This window comes from Lutjanus erythropterus, chromosome 18 (assembly GCF_056507025.1).
Source record: "Lutjanus erythropterus isolate fLutEry1 chromosome 18, fLutEry1.hap2, whole genome shotgun sequence".
Lineage (NCBI taxonomy): Eukaryota > Metazoa > Chordata > Actinopteri > Lutjaniformes > Lutjanidae > Lutjanus > Lutjanus erythropterus.
The window spans coordinates 27148031-27167184 of NC_139334.1; the positions used below are offsets into that span (position 1 = coordinate 27148031).

Sequence of the window (19154 nt, forward strand, 5' to 3'; positions counted from 1 at the left end):
CCTTCTTTTCAGCATCAGATTTGCAGAATTTTTTTTTTTAGCCTTAGAATTACTGGTTGAATGAAACAATCATAACTGCGGGTGCACTTACTAGCTTTTTCTTTAATTTTCAGCAGCCTCTTCTCATGGTCCTCAGCAGCAAAAATGACAAAATATTGAGTTGGTTTTTCAAAATAACGAGACAGACAATAATTAGAAAATCCTTTTCTGACATTAAGTCATTATTTTGAGAAAAAATTCTCATTATAATGACTGACAGCCTCTTGTTTTTCATCACATTGGCAGAAATAGGTTTTCATAGTTTTCTGTAATGTTCATTCTTTACCTTAGAATTACTAGTTTGACTGTAAGGCCACTTACTCAAACTAATAATGAATTAGTATCTCAAAATAACGAGAGACTCTATCTCTCAAAAAAAAACCTAAGTCATTATTTTCAGATAATTAATCCTTATTTTAAGAATGCTTCTCATATAATGACTTACAAAATTGTCTTCCACAGTTTTGTGCAACAAAATAACTGCAGTTTGACTGTAATTAAAGATCCAAGAGCTTTCAACAGCAAAGTTGTCACTAATGAAATTACATTACAACTAAGCAAACTCCATCGAGTAATGAAGACTGTGAGATGTGTTTGAACATTTTAAAAAAGCTAGCAAGTGGACCTCGTGTTAAGATTATTTTATCAACAAAAACAAGGCCAATTTAGAAAAGAGGCAAGTCTTTGACTCCCCTGAGAAATCAGCGAACTACATGCACCAGCAGTCCTTCTTTACACCAAAGCTGCTGCATATCTATGAACACCCGCACAGGTGATTTCAATTATTTTCCTTAATTAGACTTCTCAGGACTGCGCTGGTGTGTACCGACTATTTTAACTAGGAAAATCACAGGTGTTACTAATAACATTAATAATGGTTCTGTTTTATTCAATACTCCCAGTAAGTGGTGCCAACGTGAACCACACCAGGACCCTGAAAGCGAAGCAGCTAAATGGAAATCAATTAGCATTAAGTGTATTATTTACACCTGTGCTCTTCTTCCTGTGGCACGTCAAAATGACTTCTGTGAAAAAGCTTTATTCCCACCGTAGATCTGCCGCCATCAACCCAAGCAGAGGTCTAATCAGCCAGAACAACTGAAAACACCTGTGAGCCTGCTGAGCCTTTAATAAATGTGATACAACAGGTGTGCTTTCCTGCACTTACATTTCATGTGGGTGAGAATTCAGAAATATATATTTATATGGTCATATTGTACATGGTTCAAAATATGATATTTCAACTTCAGAAACTATATAATGACATCAGAATCTTATCTGCCTATTACAGTATTACTATGGTTCATTTACACTGTCATCATTGAGAGTGTATAATTTGTTTTCTTCCTTGATTTGCAAAATTTACAATAACACACTTTTAAGTGACCTGTGTATCAGACCACGGTGTTTCAATGCATCATGTTTTGTGCCAGATAAACGCAGGTTAATATAAACAGCACCACACCAGTGTAAATTCTCTAAAAGGAGTAGTAGGCCTACTATGTAAATGAGGTGCAATATCAATAATATCTATATTTAATGCTGTAAATTCAACTGTTGAGTCTGTTTATAGTTTAATATTGCATATGTTGCTATTTTATGTTTCATCTTGTTTATATTGTTCCAATCTTTCAGGTTTCCCCTTGTATATATTCTTCCCATTTTTTTTTATATTACTTCTTGTTCATACTGCTTATTTACATATCTATTGCTTTTTTATTGGTACTATCCACTTTACAATATTATTGTATGAAAGCAGTGCAAATATGTTTTTACAATTCCTGATCTTTTTCTTTTTGGTATTTCTTGTTTGGAAATTGTATTCTCTTCTCTCCTTTAGATATTTGAAATATACTTACAGTATGTTTGTAAATTTGTGTCAGGCATATAACGCTGTCTTTAATTTAAATCTTAGATTGATTCCTTTTACAAGCCCTCTGGGTTTTTTCATCCTTGTGCATTTTTGTTATTGTGTATTTCTTCTCTTTTATTATAAAGCACAAATAAAGAACCAATGTCAAGTGTTCAATGGGCATGATTAAAGACTGAAAGATTCCTGTTTTTATGGAAGTCTTAACTCTGGTCTTGATAAATTGACATTTTACATAGCAGTCATGTTGTGGGGTAAACAGTTTCACTAGTGATAATAAACAAGGTACTGGTTCCATTTAGTGCAGCAGAACCTTTCCAGTGAGCCACCATGCACAACATCAGCACCTTGACTCTGTTTGATCTAAATGGAATGGAACATTAATTAACATAATTGGCAAAAAACAGGCTTTATCCTTTACTTCATGTCAAAATAGCTGCTGTGAAAAAGGTCTGATCAGATGATAAATTTGAGAATTGATCCAAACTGCCCAACACCAACCCACAGACTGCACACCATGGACACAAAACTGTACAAACGGTATAGAACAGTTTATTAAATTTAGACTTGTAAGAAGTCATCATATTCCAACGCGCTCCATCGCATGAAGCGCATTCATAATAACACCAACCCAAAAAGGATTGATCACGTCATCAAAACATAAATAAAGCAAATAAACATATTTACAATTCAACATGGACAGAGAATGGGAGTTTGTGCACAAGAACACGCGACTACATCTCCAGACAGAGGCATCAGAGGCCGAGAAGGGAGGGTCTGATTCTTATATTGAACTATTGCCAGGAAAATCTACCTGGACTGCAGGAGTGGAACGAGGATGAACACAAATCAACAAAGCATGAAAAAACCTACTGTATAATCACATTTTCTTGGTTTGAGTGAAAAGAACAAAATCTCTAGAACCTCTGATAATACACTATTGTCAGTAATGCTGTTTTCAGTGTTAACGGTAGAAAGCCGATAAGATATTTACTACTTCAGGTGATTTAAGTTGTGAAAGTTCCCTTCTTACTTGCTGTCAATCGTCCACAAACAGGTCTTTACATCACAATTCACCCAGGAATCTATAAAACTCGAGGACAAAAAAGTTCCCAAACCTTTCCAGCTAATTTTCCATTGTTGACTTCCTTTTAAATATCAAACAGTAATTCTACAAAAGGTGTTAAGTAACTGTACTTTTGTGTGAATTTGCGACATGAGTTTTCACATTTTTTTTCTTCTTATCTTTAGGATATGTCATCACAGAACTAAACTCTCCAGTTTCCCCCCCTTTCTTGTCATGGTGGGAGTACAGTCTGTTTAAATTGATCATTTTACAACGAGAGTGACTCATCTGCAGTGGGCTGCGTGGATGGATGAACGAACATCAGTCGAGACTTTACAGTGATCAAAAAAACCCTGCAGAATAATCAAAAAACTGCGCTTATTTTTTTTTAAAAAAAAGAGAGAAGATCCTTAGAAAAGTACAATCATTGAAAGCACGTTACAATTAGCAGTTTGAGTGTGTGTAGTTACAAACAGGTCATGTGACTCTCCCAGCACTTCTTTATGTACATAAAACAATGCTTATGTGGATCACATGACCAACATCAGGTCCAGGTCCCCAGCAGACAACGTAGAGGGGAGAAAACAGTATCATCTTCTTGATTAAATGCTATTTTTCCTGTGTTTGACCTGCTCATTGGAAAAAACAAAACAAAACAAAACACCAGCTGGACAGGGTTGGAGCACAGTAGCACAATTTCAGAAATGTGAGGTGAGTTATCAGTTACAGAAAAGTACACTTAACTGACTTTCAAATGGCACTCTGGTCCTGTGGGTTCTCCTCTGGCGCTCAAAGCAGCTCAAACCCCTTCAACTCGCTACCCCAAACATGTGAAATCAAACACTGGGATAAATTTCAAACCGCTAGAAGAGGAGACCACCATCATGTGTCTCTGGAGGTCACACTGTAACATTCAGCTATCCGTTAATGGCAGAGATCGACGCTTCTTTGTTCCCTCTCCCACAGTATATCACACTATCTTACAGTCGCCTCATGAAAAAGCCATTTACAAGCAATGGCGCCTTACAATATGTACAGGATTGATCAAACATATCTTCTGAGTTAAAGAAAAAGATATAAACAGATTTTTTCCTTCAATTATGTACAAAGAGGAGGTGTTGGAAAATGATTGAGCACCTCGTTGAGTCATTGTGTAAATTTACACACAGAAAAACTGCTTCCAAGTACTGGCTTTAGAATAACAAACTCACACTCACCCCTTCACTTTCCTATCAGGTACATGCAAAAAAGACAGGAGCCAGAGGCTCAGCATTCATTCAGAAGGGGGTCACAAGCCCCTTTCTAAAGGCAAATCATAAACTTCTTCTCTACGCAGTACATCACCTTCTCTCATTTAAAAAAAACACATAGGAAAAAAGATGGTCTTTTTTGGTCTCCCAAATCAGGCATATCGGGTGTCGGAACACCAGTTAGTGCTCGTACCAGTGATCAGTACTGGTCACTAGTAGATAGGATGATCAAGCATCAAAGGCCCCTTTGGAGTGTCCTCTTGGTTTTGATACCTGAGGTGTCGTGTGGGTGAGTGAACACTGGCTGAATGTATGAGCAAGCAGCGTGTTGTGACCAGACCGAGATCAAATCACATCTAAAATAGTTCTTAGCAGGTCTATCAGAGTACCAGATGATTGAGTTAGTTGTTTTTAGACAATCACGGGTTCAAAATCAATTATCTCTAATGTTCTGTGGATAACGGCTCAGTCTACAGTGAGCTGGCTGGCTGCAGTCAACACTGCCCATCTGGTACTCAGGGCAATTTAAAATAACCACTAAGAATTATTTGCAAGTAGCGCTTGAGCCAAGTCTGGTCGTGAACATTACAGAACGGCTGTCGCTTTTAAAATATTCTTTCACTTGTAAGTGTGATTAAAATTGGGAACGTGGGCAGCGTAATGGTGTGCAAATATGTAACGGCATGTGTGTTTGCCAAGAGGAGTAACTGTGCAGGACTTTGTCTCACTGCTCTGATGCCATCGAGATAAATTCCTGCACACGTTCGTCATACTTGGCGTTTAAAGTGATCCTGTCTGAGGCAGTGTGTGATGGCATGGGGCTGAGGTGTTTCTCTTGGGCGGCAGACCAGTAGGGGCATGAAAGGGTAACAGAGGGGGAGTGTGGGATGGGGAGGAGGGTTATATATTGCGTCATGGGGTTTTCAGGTAGACGATGTCTGGCGCGATGGACGGCCCATGGATGAGGCGCTGTAGGTGCGGGAGCGCTGCCTCACGGCCAGTCGGCAAGGCAGCTCCAGCTCCAGCTCCTGGAAGAGGGGAGTCCCGATGATCTCAGCTGCCTCAGGACGCTCGCCGGGGCTCCATGACAACATGCTGTGCACCATGCTCAGCTACACACAGAGACAGAAAACATACAGTACAGTGATGTGTGTCAGAACAGCATCATGTCACAGTAACTATTCAGCTAATATTATAGAACTTAAACAAATGCTCACTAAAAAACAAACAAAATAAATAAAATAAATCAGCTTTATTTCACCACTTTATTTTGCAGTAAGACAGCAGGAAACGGGCATTTTACAAGCTGAATATCACTCTCGCCAAACCAACCAAATCCATAGACGATATCAGTAATTTTACTTCACAGGATATGGGAGTTGCAGATCTACTGCTGCCATGATTGGTTAATTTGTTTGTGTTATTGTGTGACTTCTGTGTTTTAAAAAGTTGATTCGGATTCATATAAGTCACACAATAACATAAATAAACTTAAAGATCGAGACAACAGTAGACCAGCAACTCCTGTGTTCTGTGAAGTAAAGTTACTGATTTTGTCTATGGAGTTTGGCTGGTGTGGAGAGGCCACGTTTGGCTTGTATAAAGATGATTTCAACTTGGAAAACGCTGTGTGACGCCAAGGTTAAGCAGTGAAAAACTTCTAAATATAGCATGCGCTTAAACTGATATTGATTTTTTTTTTTTGTTAGGTGAAACATTTTTTAAAATGTCTCTGAAAGTTCTCAGTCATCCAGGTCACGGTATTCGTAGAAAAACTTGTCTCCGCTTCTCCAAACTGGGGCTGTGCCAACTGCCAACTACTTTAGGTAACACACTGACTATTGATAAGTAACTCATTAAACCTAACTTCTAAATAACAAACTATCCCTTTAAACTTTAAACTAAATTACACAGACAACTCTAATGAAATACTACATAAGAAACGTGCACACAAACATGCGTGCACTGCACAGGACATCTTAAAACAGAACACACAACTAGTGAAGTGGCATACTGGGATGACAGGACGAGGGTATTTCCAGTGCAGGAGAATCACAGATTATGCTATAGGATTATGTTAATCTTATTACAAAGTAAACAGGGTAAACAAGGTAGAGTAACCAACCCAGGACCAAACTGCTGGCCAGCGCCTGGCGTGGTGCCAAATATCTTGTTAACTGATTATTTGAACATATGGATTATTTGATTCTGATGGGATAATGGATAGAAAATATATTTTAAAATAACGTTTATACAACTGTCTCAGATGACAATGTTGCTGTTTTATGTTAATTTTATGTGAAAAATTATGATATTTGGATATTTAACTTCACATTCTGTTGATTTGAGAGCTAAATAATCCATCTTCACCTCCTAATTGGATTATCTCAGCAGGTTTGACTCACTACACGGATAATGTTGGTGTGGACAGGTAATTTAAATCCGTGACAGGCTGCATAATGAGAGTGAACTCACACGGCTCTGGATGTGTCCCACTTTGTTTATACACTACAGCTTGTTGTCAGGATAAACAACAAGAATTGTTTTCTTCTGCTCAGACGCAGTTTGAGCTCACAGCCACTAGGTGGCAGCAGACGGCCACTCACCTCCTGAACGTTGTTTTTGGAGAAGACCTCTGGGAAGCGCAGCGCTCTCACCTCTGTCAGTGTCTGGAAGAAAGCGTGTAAACACCTGTGAGCGGAGCTGTGCTAATGGCTAATCAGGCCCTTTGTTGCCGAGACAAAGACTTCGTGGTCGATCGCACACACAAGGGCAAAGAAGATCCACCATTTAAACTGACAATAGTGATCATTCAAATGACAATAGTGATTATGTTTCACAGTTTCCCCAACAGAGTTAAACAAAATAGATTAATTAACTGAATAAAAGAGCAGACAGAAAGATACACGGCCTCATTAGAAAGTCTCTCTTCTTCTTCAGCTTAAACAAACTGCAGCAGCAGGGATTCTTACTGAAGCCGAAATCATATCATTTCCATTTTAACTGTCTTTATAATCAGTCAGTTTTGGGAAGGATTTAAACATTTTAATTGCTTCTCGCTATTTAATATTCAGGTTAGCTAAATATTGCTTACAACATGAATTAAATCTCAAAACAGTCTTGTATAATCCTGCTTTTGTTTAATGAATCTTTATTCACTCCCCACCTGCTTGGTTTGCTTTACTCACACAACCTTTTGTCTCAACTGATGTTTTCATTCAATGCTTTACATACCAATTTGTAATTTACACAGAAAACACTGTGTATCTAAACAGAAAAATACAAATACAGATAAATACTGCCTAACTGACTAGAATGATCAAGGTCGGCAGCTTTAAAAGCTGAGTTACAGGGTAATTTATTGCAGTTTAACAACACTTTTGGGAATAAAATACAAGGAAGGAGAAAATGAGGTGGATTTAAGACGTGATTATGTGCTCATGTGTTTGCTGACTCACCCTCACTCTCTCCATCTGGGTCCTGAAAGGATACAGCAGCTCAAACAGAATCAGCCCCAGAGAGTAAATGTCCACTTTGTGAGAGTACGAGTTTCCAGAGAGCTGTCAGGACAAAAAGGAAAGTAAAAAATGTGAGCAGGAAAGTCCCTGTTTATCCAGGAATTTTAGTATGAAATCAGTTTCTCTTTGATTGTAGTTTCCATTTCGTGTTTACTGTTCTGGGGAAATCTGAATCATTTTTGCAGATGTCCATGCGTCTGCTCACCTGCTCTGGGCTCATGTAGAGCTTGGTGCCGACCTGGCCCGTGTGCCGGGTCAGGAGCGGGGCGGGCGTCAGGGCGCTCGGCTCATCCTCGTCCTCCTCCTGGTCCATGGCCGTCACCAGGCCGAAGTCTCCCACCTTCACCACGTCGTCCATCGTGAAGAAGATGTTGGAGGGCTGCGGGACAGATGGTGACAGGTTTATGTAACATGTATCAAACATTAAATACAAGAAGGCAGAGAGCATGACTGAAGAATCAACTTGTTGACTCTATCGGTTAATATTTCACTTCACATGCACGATCACAATGTATCACATCACATATTCTGATCAAACCAAAACCATAAGTTTAATAAGTGTTGGAACAGTTAGTACAGCTTGTTAATAGTAAAATTCAAGCACTTGAAAGGTACCTAAATCTTTTGCAGCTTTAAAGTGCAACTCCAATGTTCATCTTCTATTCAAGGAGATCATAAAGAAAGCCAACAAGCAGCTTGATCGGCAAGCCTGGTTTCTAACTGGAGTTGCGGTCAAAACGGTAGCGTCAGGATCGAAACATGCACTTTTGCCTGACAGTGTGTAGTTTGTCTGTTCACCTTGAGGTCCCTGTGCATGAGCCCCTTGCTGTGCAGGAAATCAACGGCCTCTGCAATCTGCAGGAAGATATCCAGACACTGGTTGTGCTCCCTCTGCTCCGGGAGGCAGCGCTGAGCCATCCAGTCCTTCAGGTTCTCTTTCCTGCAGAGCTGCATCTGGATGTACAGATACACCTGGAGACACAAGAAGAAGGTTCAGTACGTTTGATGCCGATTTATATTTGAAACTGGAAACATATTTTAGAGACAAAGAAGGAAAAAAGGAATTCTCAGGTGTTTGTATTCAATCATTCAAGGATATACATATATATATATATATGTTTAAGGTCTGGCTTCATTTTATGTTAACATCTGTAGGTTTTATTTTCTAATTTAAGACCTGTAGACATGTATTTCTTCTCCAAATGATAAATGTGTCATTTTGAGCCAAAAGGCAAATATTAAAAATACAAAATCTTGGTTAAATAATAAATATTCTCATTATTTTAGTGTAGAGCTGCAACGATTAGTCAATTAACTGTCAACTATTAAATTAATCACCAACTATTCTGGTAATCAATTAATTGTTTTCAGACATGTTAAAGACAAAAATGTCAAACTGTCTAATTTCAGCTTTACCAATCTTAATATTAACTGGTTTCTCAAGTTCTCTATGACAGCAAACTGAATATCTTTAAGGTTGTGGACAAAAAAGATCTTTGAAGCTGTCATTTTGGGCTTTGGGAAACAGTGATCAACATTTCTCACCAGATTCTGACATTTCTGATCAGTGTTCTGATCTATTAAGCGAAAAAATGGTTGAAAGCTTAATCAAATAATAGTTAGTTGCAGCTCTAATTCAGTGTTGCTTAATTACACAACAGTTGTACACACCAACACGTACTAAAATGTTAACATTTTTCTTTAGCTAAAGGAGACAAAAATCTGTAACTTGCAAAAGTGTACAACAAACCTGTAAGAACAACAATAAGTCTGATATTAATAATAAAAGGATAAAATAAACCACAACAAGGTGAAACAAGATAATAACAGTTAATTTCAGCAGACTGACTGAGAGAATGATTGACTGACCTTGGGAGATGGCTGGACTCGCTGGGTTGGAGGGGTTGTGGGCAGAGCCAGGGTGAGCGAGGTTGGTCGGGGGGGAGAGGAAGAGGAAGGGGGGACAGCCTCCTGTCGTCTGGTGTGCGAGGAAGACGAGCTGTTCTTCTCCGTTATCGTGCCCGGGCTGGCCGCGCCGGAAGTCGACTCTGTCTCTGCGTCGGCGTCCCGGTCGCAGCCGGAGTCCTCGAACACGATGTCGAAGGAGGAGGAGGTGCAGTCGCTAGGACCGCGTGGGGGGCAGAGCTCGAAGGAGTGGGGGGTGTCCGAGGCGTCAGGGTCGGCCTGGCTGTCCCTCTCGGACATCAGGCTGTCGTGTCCCAGCAGCGGGTGGAAGGACAGGTCTCCGATGTCAACGCTGAAACCTACAGCGTCACTGGTGCTGCTGGAGAGCAGGGCCCGGGCGTCGACAGAGGCCTCCAGAGCGTCTCCCTCAGGACCAGAGGCGGGGGACACTGAGCTGGACACTGGAACTTTGACTGACAGTGCCTCCATGTGGTCAAGGAAGCTCATTGGCCAGTCGGTGGTACTGAAAGAGACAAAGGAGTGCTGCTGATGTAGAGTAATGTTGTTTTCAGTCCATGTTTCATTAACATCAATATCCTTCACTTATTTGTTTTGCATGTTTTAAACAGTACCTGACAATGTAGTGTAAGAGTGTCATGGATTTCTATTATTCTCTTATTTTATTATTGTTCTGCATGCTTATAAATGATGAATAATGTTGTAATTTTATCTTATATTCTGTTTTTAGGGTGACTTAACATCTGTCCAGGGACTACAGATGAAAAACTTAAACATATCTATTTATTCTACTACCTGCTTAACCATCACACCAGTATATATACACAGGATTTATGTGCTCTAACCAGTTCTTTATGCACATACATTACTGCACAACCTGTCTACATTACAGTTTATTGATTACTGTGCTGTATACCTGCATGTGTCCAGGAGTGGGCTTGCGCAACTCTATCCAGAACTTGACCCAACCTGTCAAAGGTGCAACCAAGATCCAGCAACCCTCATGAACCCACATTTTAATTCTAATTTTAGACTCTTTAAACCACTTGTATATGTGCAGCAAGGCCAGAGCAAAGTCTGGCACTTTTTGGCATTGCTAATAAATATAAGAATCTCTCTTGAGTCCATTCCTGGACTATTATATCAATGTCTGCACTACAAAAAATATAACATAATGGCCAGAACTGATAACCATAACTTCCCAGAATCAATGTAGAATCTATTCTATTTATTTACTCTACTTCAGCCTGTGAGATTTATTTTTATTCTTTATAATATTTGTACTGTACACCTGCCTACCACAGTATTATGTTTTATTCTATTTCAAATATATCATATTCCTTCATTTTAACTTCTGCACTATTTTATGTGTCAGATTTTTTTTACGGCGTGATTCTTTATACATTCTCTATGAGCTTTGTTGGAGGGAGCCTGAGAACTCAGACAACGCAGCCATCCTTGCCCTACTTACAGATAACCACTCTGCTCTGGACCACAACAATACAATCACACACTTCACCCAGTTGGTGTGAAGATAACCATCGATACCTCACTGTCAGTAAAACAAAAGAAATAACAATCAGTCCTCCCCTCACCCCAGCAGCACATTCTCAGCTACAACCAAGCGGTGGAAACTGTGGACAGTTTCGAATACCTTGGAGTAACACTGGACAATAGACTCAGATTGAACCAACAGACACTCAGCAAAAAAAGCTACCATAACCACTTCCACTGCCTTTCTGAGTTCTTTTCTGTGTTTTGAGAGCAAAATATCTCCAAACTAAGGACACGCTGAGGACTGTTACTACGTCACACAGTTTCAGACTGTCTGCTCTGCCTGTAACTCTTGGAGACAAAAAAAGGGGACTACTGAATATCAGTTCAATTAAAATAAATAAATAAATTTGTACTCACTTGATTACTTGATACTCAAGTGATTTGTACTACAGACTTTTAACTATGGACTTGGAGTTGTACTGTTACATATTTACAGTATAATTCATAAAAACTACTGTGTAATCTCCATCAGTACGTGGATCAGTGATAAATTAATTATGCCATATTACACTCAAATTGATTACTTCACTTCTTCCTCACATTAAATCAGATGTTACTGTATTATAAACAACAAAAATATGCTTCTTGATAGCATTCTACAGAAGTGTGACAAACTAATCAATTAATTAACTGTCAGCATCATCTGGCTTTGCCAAGATAAAACAATCACTATCATCAGCTATGTATTATGAGAGTAATGCAATTACAATAAAGTTTAAGTCTAAGTATCTATTGCTAATGAATGCTTCACTGTAATTGTTGTGCTCATGACAAATAAGGAACTTAAAACAATGACATAACTACTATGTCATTATTACCACTGATTATTCAAGATAACTGTGCAAACGTTCAATACAATATTTATGACAAAACTGTTTACAAAATACTTAAAATGATAACATTTACTCATTTACTGCATACCAACTTTTAAAGTATGCTAAAAAGAAAAAAAACAGTCTCTGGTTATCTGGTGTTACTTTTAGCTATAATCTGAGGGCTGTGCTATAGTGGACGTTCAGAGTTAACTGGTATCGCGATGGTGGTTATCAAATTTCTTTGTTAACCAAGGCTTTCTTCTTCAGGTTGTGTGCATGTTCACATAAAAAGGGGCATTAAGTGCATCATTTGATTGACTGTGTGCTACTTACTTCAGTCAGAATGAACAGGTGAGAATATAAAAAGTAAATTACGGTAGAGAGCCACCTTCATAACAAAGTAAATTCTGGCTTCAGACTCAACATACCTCCCAACCCATTAATATTGCTTCTTAGTACCCCCTACTGCTCAAGCAAAGTAACAGAAAGGAGTAACTACACTAGACTTTTAGTTAATTGCTCCAAACGCACTTGTGTGAATTTGCATCTTTCTTCCCCTGGCATTTAAACATCTGTCTTAATCAAACAGTGAAGTGAGGCGAGTGATGTGAAGTCTGTGGGGTAATAAATGTCACAATTTCTCCTGAGAGAAGGGTTAAATTTCTCTGCATGGATGCCGTCCCTGGACAACAGACTCCTGCCGGCAACGTTGGTGCCATTCTTGCCTGGCTGAGCTGCACAGAGCAGCAGGTTTAAAAGCCCCAGCTCACCTGGCGTCTTTCAGCCACCTCTGGTCCATCTCCTCCTGCCAGCCTTCGGGGGGGCTCTCCTGCCAGGCGTTGAAGTAGCGGATAATCCCCGGGTGCTCCAGCTTGGCCAGGGCTTTCACCTCTCGCATCACCTTCTCGCGGGCCAGCTCTCTGAATGACATTAAACTCAGCGTCAGGGTTTAATCCGCATTCAGGACGACAGCTTCCACTTTGGCTGTTCTTTTTTTCAGTACTTGGGTCCTCTCAAGACACAACCTCAATGAAAACTTTACTGGTTATTAGACTCAAATCATTACTGACTGACTGCAGGTGTAACTGCTCCAAGACCAAAATCTGGAATCAGGATTTCTTCCATTAAACTAAATGACTGTAATGACGCCACATGAGCCCAGTCTTGATACACCAAGGGCTCAATAAGTGCTTCAACAAAAACAGTGGGCATGAAAATAATACACAGACTTAATTGTTATGCACTGCATGATGCACCAGACAAACAGCGGGGCTAAAATGAAAATACATGCAGAGCCACAACATTTTGGCGCATGATATTTGTACCAAAATGTCATTTATTCCTCTATGTGGTTTTCTCTGTTTAGACAAGTAGGTTGCCGCTTATGTAACTCAGTCCAACAGCTTTAAAGAAAACAGAGATAAAGGAAGAGCCAATAGCCTCCAGCAAGGAAGTCTGCAGTGTGACCAGCGAGAGGCGCTACCTGTTGGGCAGACGGATTCTTTTGATGGCGTAGTTGCAGTCATCCACTTTGTTGCGTGCTTCAAACACAACGCCGAATCCCCCGCGGCCGAGGCACTGCACCGGCTCAAAGTCAGTCAGGTACCTGGAGGGAAGACACACTGGTTGTCATTATGCAAAGTAGAATAACGTAATTTCAAAGACCAGGAATCATACGATTAATTCACTGTGGTCAAGGAGGCTTATTAAGTGGTAAAAAGTGATTACCATGGAGGGAATTACTACCAGACAAATCCCCATAACGGCCGGCTGTGATTGCTGAGCTGGCACATAACCAACTCGCAGCTAAACATGATTCTGTATTCAAATTGAAATTGTGGCTGTAAGAAAAACACTTGTCTGTAACTGTGCTCACATGGAATCTAGTTAGAGGTCCCGTGCTGAGTAACAGCGAGACAAATGTTTAGACTTATTAAGTTTGCACACGTGTAGAAGGAAAAAACATTTATGCTAAATTTAATTTTGTGTAACTTCACATTTCTGTGGCGAGATGGTCTTCTGGGAAAGGCTTACTCAGCATTCCCAGATCAACACCAAGCAAAGTGAAGCAGCTTTTACTCTAGTAGAAAAGTAGATATGTTGCTGTAGCTTTTTGTTTTTAATTCATTTTTTTTATCTTTAAGTTTTTAAATCTTTCAATTCCCTTATGCTAAATAAACTTGCTTTGCCTTTAGGATGAAAAGGTTTAAAAAGGTTATATTCATTAGCGACAAAACTTTTAAACATGGCTCGGCTGCAAGCTGTATTTCAATCACACAGATATTTTACATATCACTTGATTATTTCACTTTACAATCTTGGCCAGCCTCAGAAACCATGTGGATGAAAAAATAAATCATTTAGTTTGCTTTACGGTGAGATAACACCAAACTCTGCATCTTTTCTTCTGAACCAGTGGTCCCCCAAGTGGGTGACACTACACTGTGGGGTGCCTTGAGATGAAGTCAAGGCTGCAACATTTATCATATCACTGCTCAATAACTGTACATTTCAGCACATTTTTTAAATCAAACATTTTCAAACATTTGAAAACCTAAGGAAAAAGCAATATATATCAATATCACCGTATTAAAAACTCTGAACTGTATAGTTTTTTGAACAGTTTTTGCAGTTATGCAGCAGCTAATGACACAATAACTCATAGCCAACCGTTGTCATTTCTGGGTCGGGACTTTTCAGGAGCTGAGCAGTCAGAAAAATAGTGACCCACTAAGCCAGTGATGGAAAGATCTGACACACTAAAGAGAGCTCAAAGAAACACTGATACATCTCAGCCCTCAACACTGTCGGACGGAACTGAATCTGTGCCGACCCACAAAACTACAGACTGAACATAACGTGGCTGATTGCTTAATGGACGGGTTTTGCTGGTTCCAGTGGACAGATGTCCATCATTGTCTGATCCGCTTCCACTCTCTCATCCCTGGTACACATGAAAACAAGACAAGGAACTGCCTGTCAGTGGGGTCAGACCTGCAGGTTGTGCTTTCTTCACCCACATCAGAGACACAGAGGGCCTGCAACCATTATTCTGTTTCTTTGTAAATATCAAAGATATACTATGCAGGATTTTCTTTAAAAAATCTGATGTTGTGCAGTGGCGTGGGCCTGTTTGTTTTTGCGTTAGAATGTCATTTCTATGAAACAGTCACTGATTCAGTGCAGTGCAGCTTGCTCTCTAAATTCACTTTCTCACTCAGTGATTTTCAAACGGGGGTCTGGGGACTAACGGGGGTCCTTACGTAAAGGGTCCCAAGCAAAAGGAAGAATACAGTATTTCAACTTTTATTACATTTTCTGGGAGTTGGAATCGCAAGGGAAGAAATATGGTTGGCCGTTCTGAATGATTATAATTTATTGTGAGTTTAATTACTGATTAAAGATGAAGACTTTATTATCCTCAAACCGACAAAATCCTCTCAAATTGGGGGTGCATGGTTCCTTGACATGAACATTTTTAGGACCATGACTTTGAATGGTGCATTTACAAATCAGAAACTGCCAAATCCTGAACATTAAACCTTTAAATATAAGCTCATTTTAACTCTGAAGAAAATTAAAGAAAAATAGTTCACATATTAGTGTATTTAATTTTATTCATCACGTATTTTAAGAGAAATATTTCCTTGTAAACTGTTATGAAAAAAGGTGCTTGGAATTGGTGCTGTGATCTAATAAAGTTTGGGAAGCTCTGTTCTACACCCAGTCAAAGCATCCTTAGAGGATTGAAGGCTGTCTTATTAGGGAATGTGTGGGCACATGTGACTCAGGCCTTGTTTCCTGATCTCTATCTCCCTCCTAAATGATCCTGACTCATGTATGCCTCAGCTGCCGCAACAGCCACCAGTTTTATTTAGGGAAACTTCTTCGGCAAAAGCAATTTGTATGCATTGCAGCAGCAGCTGTAAAAGGAGAGGGGCGGGTGGGTGTTTGTCATTTTAGGGTGGATCAAAAGAATGTGCAAGTGATGACAGCAGGAGAGGGGGAAAAAAAATCTGCAGTTTAATCAGACACTTGCTCGTATTTTGGGGAGGGGTAGAGACTTATTATTCAGCTAACAAATGTAAATGTGCAGCCTCCATCGATCAGACCGCAGGAGGTCAGTGGCAGCCCATAAATTATGACCACTGATCGTATTTGGGATGTCCAAAATAACAGAAAAAAAACTTCTGACAAATGTGCTGACAGTGATGTAAAGTGACACTCCGACCCTGTGGCAGATGCTGCTGGGTAGGGTGGGGTCTGCCGGGGCCAAGGTCATTTTCATTTGATGGCAAACAGCTGAGTTATCCAATCATGCACTACTACGACTCGTATCTTCCATCTCTGCCTTGTCCTATCAAGGCAGGCTGGAAGACCAGTGGTCACCATGGTAACAGTGCCGAATCTGTAGCTACACCTTGAAAGAGTGAGACTCGCATGTGACTTTCAAGTGCGAGCACAACAATTCCCCGCACAGTAGTAGTGTTACATGAAATTCTCCTGAGTCATGACAAAAAAAACATTTACACAGAGCATGTTCTGCCTTCAGCTTCGCAGCGTGTTAACGACGTACCTGGACACATATTCACTGGAACGGGTCTCCATGGCAACCGGCTCTTTGGATTCCACAACCTCAAGGTCAAACTTGCAGTCTGTCTGGCACTGTGTCTCCGACTCTTTCCGTTGCTTTGAGGGACAGAAGGAGGACAGCAGAGAGACAGTGAGGAAATTATAAATGTCACAGTTGTGGATTTTTAAAAAAAACAAGATTAACGTCTGTGGCATGCAAGAAAAAGCTGAACAAGGTCTTCACAGGTAACATAAAACAGGGAGGGAAGAAAACATCTTTTATAACAAGACATTCCTACAAAAATCAATCCACTTATGTTAAAAGAACTTGTTTATATTCTGCTTTAAAAGAGGCAGAGTTTGCAGTGTTAGGTTAACTTTAGTTAACTTTGTCACATCCATGTCTATGTTTTAATTTGGGTGATAAAGTTTTTTTAAGTTGTGTATATTGAGGAAATATTTAGTGATGTGTCTATGACTCTTTCTGTTGCTATGAGGGACAGACGGAGGGCAGCAAAGACACATTATGGTATTTATAAATGTTACTTAGTTTTGGATTTGAAAAACAGGATCAATTTCTGTGGCATTGTGGGTATTTTTTTGAAAAAGCTGAACAAAGTCTCTTAGCCACAGGTAACACGACACAGAAGGCAGAAAATGTATTGAACCTCTTCTGTGACAAGACAGTCCGATAAAAATCAATGCACTTATGATAAAAAAAAAATAAAATTAAAAACTTTTTATCTTACTTAAAATTTCAGGATGTACAGCACCAATCAGTAGTTAGAAATTTTAAACTTTTTTATCACTCAAATTAAAACATTAACATGGACGTGACAATAATGTTTAAGTGAAGAAATATTTCCTGATGGGGACATAAATGTAGGTGTGATAAAGCAGAAATTCGACCAAAACAAATGAAGCTTTCATCCATTCTTTTTCCTTGACTGATAGTTTAAAATGCTAACAATTGATTAATCATTGATAATTAAAAAGATAAAATGTTTATTTTTTCCTCATTCTTTTCTCAGTTTCATTTTTCTCCCCTTGTTTTCTCATTTTAAGTTTCCTTCTTCAACAAATGTCTCCACACATTAAAACAAAGTCAAATGAGGCGCAATTACTACTATTTCTAGACTACTGATTGATTACTGATTAATAGATCTTTAATCAGTTGAATTCTTAACTGCGATTGATCAATTAATGATTAATCATTACCATCCCTAATCCATAACAAGGTTATTAAAGTTAAATGAACAAACTAAAAACTAAAACTAGGAGTAAAAAACATTTTAGTAAACAGAAATCAAATAAAAACGAGACTTAAAAAATGCTGATAACTAACTAAAATGATGGATCCTCACAAAACTAAAATAAAGCAAAGATACATATATTTAGGAAATGTCTCTAATTTTAGTCTTTGTCATTTTAGTCAAATTTGCCAACACAACAATCACGATGAGTCACTGGTGTTTGTGTTCATGGTGTCGACTGCTTTCACAAAGTGCTGTGTTTATACTGTAATAGCTATTCTGAACTCGCCCCTGACAAATACCTCCACATTATAATAAAAAAACACACTATCTAAAAACTGATACTGAAACGAATAAAAAAGCTGGAAAATAAAAAATAAAAATGCAGTGATAAAAATAAAACTACTGAAAAATATAAAACTTTAATACCTCTGAATGACAATTGAGCCGTTTTTCATACTGCAGTTGTTGCATGCACGCAGTGCCAAAATTAACATTAACATTATGTGACAGGAATAACCAGCAGCAGTCACTGTCAGTATGGTATTCTTGCTGCAGGCTGTGACTGTGGTCTTACCCTCACATAGGCCACAGGGGCGGGGGGATGGAAGAACTTGCGGACGATGTACGTGGTGGCGGCGATGCAGAAGATGATTGTGCCGAGGATCTCCTTCCACCACGGCAGCAGCAGCACGGGGTCCTTTTTCCTACGACTCTCGCCATCCGCTACATTTCCCTTTATCAGACTTACGGCACTGTCACGTTTCTCCCTGTAACGCTTGTTGTAGGGGAAGTAGTAACCATTGTCTGTAGAGAGGAAAAGGAGAGATCAGCCTGTGGGGTTTTGTTTGTTTTGTCCCTCTTGAATAGACAGGCAACAAGCAGGTTCTTACCATATGGATACTGAAGGATGGACAAGGCTCCGTTACTGTATTCATCGTGGGAGAATTTGTCATTATTCAGACACTTGTCAAACTCATCAGAGCCGACCAGGGCTGGTGTCCGAGACGGAGAATCTGTGTCAAGGACAAAGATGAAAAAGTTCTTTGATCTCAGCAGAAAGAGGGATCAACAGAGATGGAATGACAATCACCTAACAGTTGCACATTAAGGGGAACGGAGACAAAGCTCTGAACAACAGCGAACGGGCCCGAAAGGCTACTCATTAATTCAAACGTTTCTTGACAACAAGATGCAGTGCCACTTTGTGTTTATAGCAATAATAATGAGGACAGTCTTTGGTCACTGCTCACCCCAAAGGTTCCCCTCATAAATAAAGTTGCTTTGGTGA

At 39.5% G+C, this 19154-nt stretch overlaps 1 protein-coding gene across 1 annotated transcript in view; it reads right to left on the bottom strand.

Annotated features, from left to right (window-relative positions):
* Positions 1-3496: 3496 nt before the first annotated feature.
* Positions 3497-19154, bottom strand: part of eif2ak3 (eukaryotic translation initiation factor 2-alpha kinase 3) — a 43957-nt gene continuing 28299 nt past the window's right edge. The window contains exons 8-18 of the mRNA XM_084742146.1: positions 18757-18879; positions 18441-18670; positions 16615-16727; positions 13522-13644; positions 12809-12958; positions 9613-10171; positions 8542-8715; positions 7949-8122; positions 7684-7785; positions 6832-6894; positions 3497-5337 (exon numbers count right to left, since the gene is read on the bottom strand). Of these exons, the coding sequence (XP_084598272.1) occupies positions 5149-5337; positions 6832-6894; positions 7684-7785; positions 7949-8122; positions 8542-8715; positions 9613-10171; positions 12809-12958; positions 13522-13644; positions 16615-16727; positions 18441-18670; positions 18757-18879 (2000 nt within the window). The 3' untranslated portion in view covers positions 3497-5148. The remainder of the gene's footprint in view (positions 5338-6831; positions 6895-7683; positions 7786-7948; positions 8123-8541; positions 8716-9612; positions 10172-12808; positions 12959-13521; positions 13645-16614; positions 16728-18440; positions 18671-18756; positions 18880-19154) is intronic.